The 13,231-nt window shown below is 34.8% G+C and overlaps 1 protein-coding gene across 2 annotated transcripts in view; it reads right to left on the bottom strand.

Moving 5' to 3' along the window:
* Positions 1–225: 225 nt before the first annotated feature.
* Positions 226–13,231, bottom strand: part of LOC131067462 (WD repeat-containing protein DWA2) — a 201,723-nt gene continuing 188,717 nt past the window's right edge. The window contains exons 10-13 of one of the 2 annotated variants that reach the window (XM_058002484.2): positions 1,385–1,458; positions 1,142–1,215; positions 994–1,052; positions 226–877 (exon numbers count right to left, since the gene is read on the bottom strand). In XM_058002484.2, coding sequence (XP_057858467.2) covers positions 815–877; positions 994–1,052; positions 1,142–1,215; positions 1,385–1,458 — 270 coding nt within the window. In that variant the 3' untranslated portion in view covers positions 226–814. The remainder of the gene's footprint in view (positions 878–993; positions 1,053–1,141; positions 1,216–1,384; positions 1,459–13,231) is intronic. The other variant, XM_058002485.2, reaches the window with a different exon arrangement.

Here is a 13,231-nt window from a genome sequence, read left to right as displayed (position 1 = left end):
AAGGTAGCAACTCTATTTTATGTCATGTTCCTCCAAGATAGCATAAAGCGTGATTCTTTATCTACACATATCCATCCCTATAAATAAGGTAGCAACTCTATTTTATGTCATGTAATGGGAATTATGTTCTTATGTTATACTGATTTGCAAATTTGAACTAGATTGCAAGAACAATAAAATGCAATGTGATAATGTATGCGAATAACTTGATGTTGCCCTCCAATATAACATAAAGTGTGGTTCTTTCATGTCCTTGTTATTATATTATATAAAAATTCACTTGAAATGGTATACAAGATTACAGTAACTGCCCATACTCAAATGATAATGAGCAATATATCATCCATGTATACAAAACACTCCATTTGTAATATACAAACATGCTGTTTCTTATGTTAGGAAGACGAGCAATACGGGATAACCAATTTGAATACTTATTATCCTAAAAATTAAATACTGAAAAAAACATATGAATTTCTAGAATTTGAGTTGTGTATAGTTGTAAGAACATGCATCAGTTCTTTTCACTAAATTCAGACGATTGGAGGATGTGGCTCTAGCATAGGCTGTGGGTGTAAAAAGATTAGCACTCAAGTGGGGAAAATTGCTTGTCATCTTGTCTGTCATAGGCCTGACAAAACTATCAACAGGCAGATTCCCCTCCAAAAACTATGTAGTATATTTTCTTGGAACACGTGTGTACATGAAATTGACAATACTAAAGTACTCAATAAAAAAATATTTGCAATGTGGGAAGAAATTAACAGAATTCCTTAAAAAAAATGTAGTGTGCCATTTGCTGAATTTGCTGATGCTACATTTTCTGTGCTTTTTTCATTTCCTTCAGTGTATTTTGAGGCACAGATTCCACAACCACCTGTGATCCCAACCAAAAAAAACTACTACTTAAAAATCTACACTTGCTTACAGAAGTCGAGCAGAAAAATAGGATTAGTAATCACTAGGTACTTTCTTCAAGAAAAGGAAGCTTACTCTTCCATCGTATGATAGGGAAGCAAAGATCCATGGTTCTTGGGAACTCCAAGCAATACCTGAGAATGATCATTGAAAATTCGGTAAGAAAATAGGTTAAATCTTCATTTTCTCATGATGCAAGATGGAAAATGCGCAGTCTTAGTACCATAGACGCTATCCTCAAAGTCGCTGTATGACCTGACCAAAGGATCCACTGGGTCCATAGGCGACTCTAACGGACTATCATAAGAGTCAGAATTAGAACCATGAATAAAGCCCTCACTTGGAGTTTACGATACAGATATACAAAGGATCTCAAGAAGCATCATATCTATTAATGGTGAAAACAGAAGAATAATAAAAATATTTATACAAGGTCCTATTACTACAGATTTAAGGGATAAAACACCTTAATCCTCTTGATTCTCCACCTTGAATTGGTGATGTCTGCCACAAGTTCACAGTAGAGTCTGTGCCTGCACTCTGAGAAGAGAGCCATTTCAGGCATGATTTATGGTTTTAAGTTTGAAAATCCATTCTGTGAAGACAGATTTTGATTTAAGAAAAAAATTGAGCAACAACATGAACCCATTAAAGAACCTCAATAACAATCTTAAACTTTTCAACATCTCCATAGATTTAAATACAATCAAAGGAAACTTTTAACAGACACAGAGAAAAAAAACATTTGTGGTCAAGCAAATAATGACCAGCCTGTTAAGGAACCTGGGGTCTAATAACTTGGACCACATTTTATAGCTCATGACAACTACCAAATAAGTAGAAGGATATAATTTGTTTAAAGTTTAGGTTCTAATCTATAGAATATATTTAAATAAAAATCAAGGCAAGCCTATGGAATATAATATGGTTGCCAATCGGTGTGTTAGCTTATTAGCCTGTCAGTCCTGCTAATGAAGTAGAATTATATGTTAGAAAAGGCGAGATGAAATGTATGAAAGACAGGTGCCAGAACATTACTCTATTTTTTTGCTTGTTTCTTGAGTTTGACAGAGTGCTAAGGCACGACATATACATCTTTTGTAGTAAAGACTCCATAGGATGAACTATTATACAAGTTAAAAGAAATTGTAAATAGCATATCCATAAAAAGAATGTGTTAGTTGCCCATTTACATCATGTGGTGTTTGAACTCGTTGAATGTGGATTGTATTTAAATTAATCAGGGTATACTAAGCAGAAAAGCAATAAATAGATGTTTTTGTGCTTGAAGGTGGATGATTTTACTAAATTTAATACCCTTAATATTAACAACAAAGAAACCATGGTCAACAATGGAGTTACAAGAATCCTCAGAAGAAAGAATACAAATACTCATAATGCCAATCATTCAACCCATAGTGTGAAATGTTTTTACAATAACTATCTCAGCAATGCACAAGAAGCCAAACTCTCTTTTTTTCTTTTTTTTTCTGAGGGAAAATCTCTTTTTAAGCATGTGAAATTGCCTCTTAGGATAGTGATTTGCAGTCAACAGAGCATTGAAGCATTACAATCCTCTAACATCCCCAACACAACCCACTTTAAACTGACATTAAAAATCAACTATTCTGTTTATGAGAAAAGCTAGTGTTTTGTTCTTGCAGTGTACACACAATATTTTGATTGCAGTACGATTTTCATCCTAATCTTGCATAAATGTAATAATTTGTTATAGAATGTAGTATTAGGCTTTCATCCCAATACTTGAGTGATCTTATGAGATTTTCATCCTAATCTATGAATAGTGGGGTTTTATTCTTTCGAGATTGCAGAAAATACAGATAAAAAATAGCTGTTTGTGCAGCCAAATCAGAAGGTGTAGTTTTAAGTGGTAAAAAGCAGGGGTTTAACCTCTGAAAAGTTACAAACTCTGATTTTAAAGCAGCGTCTATGACTTTTGAGATTATTTTCAGTCCTCTCATTAATACACTTAGCTTCTCTACCTTTTTAAATTCAGGTAGCAGCATTATAACAGTGATCTTATTGAGCTTTCAACAGGGTAACTATCATATCAGAAGTGATAACATTGACTTCTACTGATGAGGGGTTTTCATGGTTTTTACAAGGTTTCACATTCAGAAAAAATCAGACTTTTACATTTGTCGGGTGCCTAAGGTTTTAGAGACAATTTTTCAGTTCTCAAAACTGTTATTTTGTCATCAACTCAGCAAGCTTACAAATGATATCAGCTTACATAGCTTCAGGAAAATCGAATCGCTAGAGTCTCAGAGCATTTTAACATTGCAGATTTTCAGCTGGGGTTTGCTGAAGAATGAACAGATTTAGCAGGGCTTCAGAAAAATTGTCCTGGTCAGAGCATAAGCACTCCATCGGAATCATTGCACAATGCCTGATTGTCTGCTTTTATCCCACACTGAAAATAGCTTGTACCATTTTTAGCAGTAATTGTTTCCAAGAAGATCGCCAAATTCAGATAAAGTTATTCTCAAATTGTCTATTTTTAGGCACTCTTTAAGAAGATCTATTGTTAGTTTGTAGTTATCCATATCATGAGTCTAAGAAGATTGACTAAGTTGGATTTAGTATTAGGAACAAAATATTGTAATAAAGCTTGCTTCACATGTAAACAACCTATTCCCAAAATAGAAGCTGTAGTCACTCTTTATTTATGTTCCATGCAATTCATTGGACAACATTATAAATAATTGCTCTTGGGACTTAGTTTAGGATTTAGCATCATTTAATAGAACTTAGTAATGCCTATCTTGCTTCTAAACTGTTGTTGAGATGTTATTTGTTACCGTGCTAAATATTACTTGACATTTATTGAAATCTTTGTATTGCAGTGTAAGTCAAGTTCATTGTTGTAGCTTTGTAAGCAACTATTGTGTTTGGCTTATAAAGTCTTGTGTATGTCTATTAAGGTAAGTTAAATTGTTTTCAGTGAATTTACATGCTTCATATTGCAGGTCTACTTGAAATTAGAGATGGTAGCTCTGTAAGTAATGCCTAGGTTACCGGGTTAGCCCTTGGACCCCCCTGGTACGGATCTTGGTTCGAACGGGTCCGTGGTTCGGGTCCGGTTCGAACTGGGTTTGACCAGGGTTCAAAAAACCCAGAGGTGGTTCGTCCCTGGTCGAACCCGGGCAGCTCAAAAAGGCAAAAAATATGCAAAGTTTAATTTTATTTTTGAATTCCACCTTCTAAAAAGTGAAACTTATACCCTAAAAGTGACCTCTAAAACATTATATTCACTCATTTCACCTCATTTGTGTTGCAAACAAAAGTTTTATGAGAGCAGGTTGAAGAAAGGGTGAACAAAATTTGGCTTCCAAGATCAAAGAGGAGTTGAAGACTGATTTTTGAAGCTTCAACAAGTGTTGCAGCATCATTTCCATACATTTTCAAGCTTCCATTGGCTGCAAGAGGTAAGTTTTTAAACATTTTTTTCCAAATATTTTTGTTTCACAAATTGTCAAACATGAAACTTGAATTTTTTTTCATTATTTAGTTTTTGTTTTTGAATATGTTTATATTATTTCTTGCCATAGGAACTAGAATGGCATCTACATCTTCCTCCATTGGCAATGAACAAATAATTGCAAAACAAAGAAATGATCCAAATTCTCCCTTATGGAAATATGTTGACATTATAAAACAACTTCCAGGAGGTGGGGGATTCCGTTGGAGATGCCAAGGATGTGGTATTGAACGTAATAGTTCATATTATCGGGTGGTAGGCCATTTGTGTGGAATAAAAGGAAGAGGCATCAAAAAATGCCCTGGAAAAGATTGTAAACCTATACCAAATGAGACAATGATGAAATATATTAGGGAGCATGAGGCGGCAGAAGAGAGAGAAGCCCGTAGATTGAACCAAACCGCATCAAAAAAAACAAAGGGAATGCAAGGCCTTTCTAATCCCAGTATTGTAGTAGAAGACCACCCCTTCTTTGCCACAAATGAACCTCAAAGTGAACCACCCTTGACACGTAAAAGAACAAAGGGGCCTTTAGAAACCGCATTCCAAAATGAGAGTAGAGACAATGCTAACGAAGATATAGTAAGGTGCATTTATGCAAATGGGTTGTCCTTCAATGTTGTTCGCTCCCCATATTGGAAGCAAATGATAAAAAGTGTTAATGAGGCTCCAAGAGGGTATAAGGGCCCCGGTTATGAGAAGGTACGTGGAACATTATTGGAGAAAGAGGTGAAGAGGGTTGAAGATGCATTGAAACCCATAAGAGATTCATGGGTTGAGACAGGTGTAACAATTGTTTCAAATGGGTGGAAAGATGCTAAAAACCGTCCCTTGATCAATGTCATAGCAGTGTCCCCTAAAGGGGCAATGTTTTTGAAAGTTGTAGATTGTGAGGGCCAAATAAAAGATGGCCAATTTATTGCAGAAATTCTCATCTCCGTCATTGAGTTAGTGGGACCTCGCAATGTTGTCCAAGTCATAACGGACAATGCAAAAAATTGTAGAGCTGCTGGTTTGTTGGTTGAGCAATGCTATGATCACATCTTTTGGACACCTTGTGCGGTACATTCACTCAATCTTATGCTACAAAGGACTGGGCAAAAAATAAATGGATCAGAGATGTGTATGCAGACGCTGAGGACATCCAGATGTTCATCACAAACCACCACATGTCTCAAGGGATTTTTAGAACCTATTCGAATTTGGAGCTATTGAAGGTAAGTGAAATAGTAATTTAATTTTACATTTTCTGATTTTTTAAATATTTTAATTTTCAATGTTCATAATATCATTGTGTAAGCTATATTGTCTATTCTTCTTTAAAGTGGGGCTTTATTTTTTAATCATTTGGCATTAATTTGTGTTATAGGTTGTTGAGACTCGTTTTGCATCAAACACAATCGTCTTAAGACGACTTGTGAAAGTTAGAGTGGCACTATGCAATATGGTGATCAGCACCAATTGGACTGTATGGAAGCAGAGTAGCACTAAGAGGGTAGAAAAAATTAGGGAGAGAATATTGAATGAGAATTGGTGGGATCTTGTTACATATCTCCTAAGTATCATTGAGCCCATCATGAGCATGATTCGCTATACAGACATGGATAGGCCTTGCATAGGTGAGATTTATGATGGCATTGACTCAATGCTTGAAAAAATAAAGGTCACTATAAATGAAAAAGAGAATGATCCCCAGGAGAAATTCTTCAAAGAATTGGAAGTAATTATTGTAGAAAGGTGGAATAAGATGACCACTCATTTGCATCTTCTTGCCTATGCCTTGACACCTAAGTACTATAGCAATCAGTTTCTTGATAAACCAGGAAGGATTCCACCATGGAGAGATCTAGAAGTATCTGATGGGTACAAGGCAGCATTTCTTAGACTATATCCTGATGATGATTTGCGAGATGTTGTTACAAATGAGTTCATAGAATTCGCAAATGGGAATGGTCTAAATGTTGATGCACTTCGTCATAGATCCAAGAAGGATGCTCATAGCTGGTGGTACTTCCATGGCACATGCTTCCAACACCTACAACCCCTCACTATAAAAGTTTTATCACAAGTAAGTTTAATTAATTAAAATTTTAAATTTACAAGTTTTAGTTTATTTATAGTTTACTTTGTCTTCATAGGTTGCTAGTAATTTTATTTTTATTAATGTATAACTTTAATTGTTTACTTTGTCTTCATAGGTTGCTAGTTCATCTGCTTCAGAAAGATATTGGAGCACATACTCTTTCATCCACTCAGTAAAGTGCAATAGGCCGCTATCAAAAAGAGCGGAGAATTTAGTATATGTGCATTCCAACCTACGTCTTCTTTCACACAAACAACATGAATACACACAACGGGAAACGGAGATGTGGGATATAGAGCCAGAGCATACTGATTTGGATGCTCCTGCTTCTCAATTTCTTGCATTGACACTTGATGACTTGGAAATTGAGCCTACTTATAGTGCAAATGCAAGTGGCATTGGCTCATCTAATGTCAATGTCAATGAGGAGGAGGAGGAGGATGGATTAGATGATCCATTTGATGATTAAACTTTATATTGTTGAAAGTTGAAACAATGATACTTGAATATTTTGTCATTTTGATATTAAACTTGATGTATATGATGCTATTATGGTATCATCATGATGCTATGATTACAAGCTTATGTTTGTTTTGTTGTTTATATGATGCTATGTGACATGCAAATTTTAATTCATGCTTATAGGCTTCACAAATATCAATATATATATATATATATATATAAAATTTACATGATTTTGTACTAACGAACCCAAACAAACCCAAACCCCTTTTCAAAATTTTGTCGTACTGGCGTACCAGGTTCTTCGAACCCGAACCGGTGCCTGAACCCGAACCGGTAACTTAGAGTAATGCCTTGCAAGATTCAATTTACCTAAGTGTTTGTATTCTTGCGTTCCAACCTATTCGATACTAGTGTCTTACATCTTCTCAATCTTTGCTTTTAGCTGGAAAGAGTGGATGTTTAAAAGCTATGTAGGCTTTATTAAATTATTTTCAGTCAACGAGCATAAAACCTCTTAACTTGAGCAAAAGTGTTGAATTGCCTTGTGTCCTAGCCTAAGAACTAATATGATAAGCTTTAATTTTGTTTGTTATGCATGAAGCATGTCAAAAAACATACATACAAATTGTAAATAGCAAGTTCATATTGTTCAGATTAAGTTTTAAGGTTAATTTTTGTTTATATGAGGCTTCTTCCCCTTCTGATTCAAAGAGCAATTCTACTGCACATGTTTTGTTTTACACCGCATTAAAGGTGTGAAAATTAAAACGATAACAAAGTGTTATTATTGTCATAAGTCTGGCATATAAAAGATGAATGCCAGAAGCAAACATATGATCCATCCCACAAGAATATATAGGTTGTACTACCATGGCAACAGAAAGGCTTTGAGGAGGACAAATATGATTTAATGGCATCTTTCTGAGATAGGTAATGTAATCAGTTGTTAATTCTTTCATTTTGGTGCACTGACATTTTACTTATCACAAAGACTAATATGTAAACTTTACTGTCAATTCTAATTCTATGATTTCTCTTTCTTTAGGTGATAGTGGAACACATGCAATAGAAAGAACAAGAGATGTTCATTTTGTTTTAAGTGATGTAATGAAACCCATAGTAAAAAAGTTGGCTAAAATTTCTATAATCTTTTTCTAGAAAGAAGCATATTGTGACTGATAAAAAGCAGGACAAAATAGTTGCCCTAGGAATTGAGCAAGGTGGTTTTTATAGGCTATTATGTCATGCCATAGTTAATTAGCTTTGAAGGAGAACAATAGCAATTTGTGGAATGAGAGATAAAGACATCTCAACTGATTGGTAAACTACTAAGGATACTCCATAGGTTAGTCACAAATTTTAAGTCTTATACAACTTTGAGAGCAATATGACTGAACATATAAGCTGTTCAACTAAATAAAGAAAACAAAGAAGAGAGTAATGACACCTTGGAGAAATCCCTTGTGGGTAAAAACCCCAATTACAAAGATCACATAAACTGAGAAATTATCCAAATAACACTCCACGTCTCCTACTAATGCACTCCCCTAACTTGGCAACTTGCAACAATCATAAAAAACAAAGTCTCCTACACAATACCCCCATTACAACCCCCATAGATTTTTTATAAGACTACTCACACTTTTTTCACATCCAAGCATGCTTTTATAGCAGTATACATCCTTTGGAAGCCAAAATGACTCACCATGAAAAAGAGAAAGTGAAAAAATGAGGGATCAAAAACATTGCTAGATGTGTGCAATTGCATGTGATGAATTCATTGCTTTCGCCAAGGAGTGATCATGCCTTCATTGCGATAACAAAGAGATCATCAAGGTAGCTGAATCAACCACAACATTTGCCTTTTTGTCTTCTATGCAACTAGCAATTTTGCCAAAACTAGAAAAATATTTTGTTTTGAACATCTTCACATCAACTGAAGCCTACACATGGATGCCCCATTCCACCCTAAACATTCTCCAACATTAAAGAAGTACACTATCCCAAACAGGCCAAGAAGTAAAAAAATCAAATTCATTTTAAATCATGAACCTTCAATACTAGCCAAATTGAGCCAAATTGATATAGTTCACATATTGTCATCTATCGATGGGAAGCATGACAAATGTGTGGGATGTTTTGTTGGCAAGCAAAAACAAAAACAATTTGCTACTCTATGCATGGCACACGAAGGAGTCTTTTAGATCTCATTCATGTATGATTATGCAAGTCATTCTAGAAATCATCCACCATCCTCAATTTGAGGTACGATTTGTTGTTGGTCAATGATTTCTCCAAGAAAATGTGAATATAATTTTTTTAAATTAAAACTAATTGCATTGAAACCTTAGTCAAGTTCAAAGAATTAGTAGAAAATCATAAAAGCAGGGAGATATAGACATTAGGGCATTCACCTTGAAGCAGTTCTAAGACTATTGCAAGAAGAAAGGTATTTACTATTTAGAGATAATTAACAACTTTATACACCTCTGAATAGAATGAGTTGATTGAGAGAAGAAACAAGACAATCACGGAGATGACATTTTGCATGCTACAAAATGAAGACATGTTACATAAGTTGCAAAAACAATGTATATCACTTGAATAGAAGTCCATCCAAAGCCTTGCAAGATGCGACTCTTAAATAAACCTAATTAAATCTTCATCCCAAAAGTATTATATTTTTTTTTTTTGGCTTAGCTGCATATGTTTTGGTTCCTAATAAAAAAAGGAGCAAACTAAATTCCAAGAGATTCAAATATTTCTTTGTTTGGTATAGTGGACAATCTAAGGCATACATTTCCACTAACAAAGTCATAGTTAGGATGTTGATGTTAAAAAATAAAACCTTTCTTTGATTGCAACCCTAATCAGCAAGTTATTAGTGATCATTTGGGAACTACTATTATGTTTCTTAAGATGAGGGCTCTAGTTCTACTTGTACTCCATTACAATCACCTATGCTTTAGCCTTTTGCTAAAATTCTTCTATAACAAAGGTATATCATTGACAAGGACTAGAGTTATCTTCGACAAGGATGTGGTTGTTCTACCACAACAATCTCCACAGAGACCAAAATGGTATTGTTCCACAATTCACAATATGTTGGAATCTAACCTTCCTAGAAAACGAGGAAATAGATTTCTAGTTCAAATAAGCATGTTGATATAGCTAATTGTTCTAACCTTCTCAAGGTGCCTAGACCGCAATAATAGTCAAAGGCTAATGAAACCCTCAAATCTATGTTACCAGATTTGTCAACTAAGCGCCAAATCCAAGTCTACTTCATACTAAATGTAGGATTTGGATTGAAGGCAGCAACAATTCACTGAAGACAAAAAAAATTTCTTTCGATCGATATTATATAATATTTATATATTATTAGATAAATATTCATTAAATTAATAATTTTATTATTATTATTATTATACTATATAAATATATGTTTTTGTTCTTACAACCCAACACCAATTTTTTTTTTTAAACCAAATGCACGAACCCAAACCAAGATCTGTACCAAAATAGACAGCTTAGCCCTAAGTGAGAAGTTACCAAGCAAGCTAAGTATGCTGCCTTGATGACAAACTAGACTTGGAAATTGGTTAAATTGCCTCTTACAAAAACCCCAATTAGATGCAAGTAGACATAGAAGATCAAAAGTAAAAGCCAATGGTACTTTGGACATATACAAAGCTCATCTAATTGCAAAAGACTATAGGGGATAAACAATAAGGAGACTTTTTCTTTGGCAAATATAGCCACATTTCCACAGCAATCTAGTTTTGTTGAAAGGTGTATCAGACGGATGTGATAGGGCCTTTTTGAATTGAGATTTGAAAGAGGGGGTCTACATGTTTACACCCTAAATGTTTTTAGATACCTACCAATGATCACTTGGTTTATCCCCTTCGTAAGTCATTCTATGGACTTAAGAAAGCTCCCCAAGCCTCGTACTTTAAGATTAACCAATATCTTTTAGATTCTAAATTTAATCAAAGTTTTATTTATCCAATTTTTATACCAAAGGTGATGGTGATGACAATGTGATTCATAGTCTACGTTGATGATCTTGCCATCATTGGTAGCACGGTCATTCCATTGCAATAAGTAGTTTGATAATGCTATTTTGACATGATTGATCAAGGCCCCCTAGAGTATTACATTCAGGCAATAGGATGATTTCATTTTGATGGGTTAGCTCTATTAGGAAAAGGATGTTCTAAACCTTGCACAAAAAATGAACTATTTGATAATATGTAAAATAAATACTTATTTGTGGTGCATCTTTAGGAGATATGTTTAGCCACATTAAATATTTATTTGGGTCCACTTGTAAAGTTGTATGTAATATTATTTAGATATTTTATGTGAGTTGCACGTGTGAAACAAAAAATTAATATTGGTGAACTTGTTACCAAAAAGCAATTGTGAGCCAATGGTTTTGGTTTTAGTTTACCACTTGGTTGTTTTGTGTGACCTTGATTCTATAAAAGAAAACACATGTTTAATGGTTGAGATTGGCTGGTTGGTTGTTTGTGGTTTTGGCTTGAGTGTCATTGTATTGAGCTCTCTTCTAAAAAATGCATATGTGAAGCATGGCATGGGATGTGTGGTTGCAAAGTTACTCATTATGCTTGAACACATGAGGATGCGTTGGAGGAGCTTGATGGTTTAGAAGTATTCATGGAGACTCTACAAGTGTATCGTAATGTTTTCATTATTGAATAATACATTGAGTGTGGATGCTTTTGGAGGCTAAGCTTTAAGGTTTTCCTAGAGCATATCTTGTGTTATCTTGTAGTATGTCTTTGATCTTTGCAGTAGGTTATTCTGTAAGATTGTATGCATGTCTTTCTCTCATAGGGTTATGTAGGAAATGGTTTAATCAACTTTTATTATTTTCCTAACAAGTAGTATCAGAGACATCGTTGTGGTTGTGAGGTGTGAGAGATCATTGTTTTGGTATAACCCTTGTATGAGCAAATTAATGCAAAGTTAATGCCATGACAATGAAGACATTTCAGACATTTCAAGTTATGAGATGCGTTGTGCAAGTTGATATGCAGATTTGTGGGTTGCAAATATATGGTGATTTTTTGCAGATTTGGAGTTTAAAAAAGAGTTGGAAAAGGGCTCTTTTTGAGTGTTTACCATGAGAGTTTTGTGGGAGAAATCTCACAAACAACCTCTTGGGACTAGTCACTAAACAAGCATTTCATTGGAGCCAAGGGACTCGAGATATGAAGATTGACATAAAATTTCACTTATTTTGGCCACTATGAAAAAAAGAAAAAAAAATTCCTTCCGCTTTAAGTCGTACAACCATATTAATCCTTGTGCAATCAAAAACTAGTTGAAAAATTATTAAAAAAAAATTAAATTGGGGAGGTCCATAGACCACTACACAGCCACAGGGTATAATAAGTATGCTACAAACATTTGTTAGCCCTCGATTGGTAGTTTCGGGTTGATAGGACCAATCCAACCAACCCTACGGACTTGAATATTTAAAAACCAAGAAGTTAAACAACTTTCGAAATATACCACCAACACTCGCATCCCCACATTGCCCTTGTTTCACCAGCCACTTGTTGGCGTTAGTTGTACAAGTACACCTTGACCTCCTCATAGCCTAAAAGAGTAATTTTCTTTTGGGGGAAATAACTTAAACCCATAGTATTGAATTTTTAACTTTCAAGACATCAAAAAGCTCTCTCTGAGCACTACGTAGTGGTACAAGTTAGGTTTCCAAATTTTGCTATTTTTGTTAGATTTTGGCACCATGAAGCCAAGCATTGTTCTAGAATAGTTAAAGGTCATAACTTTCACATATGTAATTGGATTTTTTATTTCAAATAAGCAATAACTTTAACTAGTGGAATTGGATTTTTTATTTCAAATAAGCAATGAAGAGCATTTGTGATGTACAACACAATGGATTGGGTGGTTTTTACTCGAATGAGTAGAGAGAGTTTGGTATTTGTTTGATCATTTGTAGGAGCCTAAGATTTGGGGTGTGATTGCATGACCATTTAGACAAACTGGATGGCAAGAACTTGAGAGTGCATGTTTTTATTAGGGGCAAAAGCGGAAATGGATTTGATCCAAGTTTCGATTCGATCTAGATTTGCACCTGGATTCATCCTAAGTGTGGCCCAAGTGCCTGGATTCTCTGTGGGTTTGGCCAGGCCAAACCCACAAGAAATTTGGGTGCCCAAGCTACATCTAAAACGAACCTGGGCGTACCTAGGCATTTCTAGGTG

Source organism: Cryptomeria japonica, chromosome 3 (assembly GCF_030272615.1).
Source record: "Cryptomeria japonica chromosome 3, Sugi_1.0, whole genome shotgun sequence".
Classification (NCBI taxonomy): domain Eukaryota; kingdom Viridiplantae; phylum Streptophyta; class Pinopsida; order Cupressales; family Cupressaceae; genus Cryptomeria; species Cryptomeria japonica.
The sequence above is the reverse complement of the archived record's forward strand: the minus strand, read 5'-3'. Positions and strand labels throughout refer to the sequence as shown.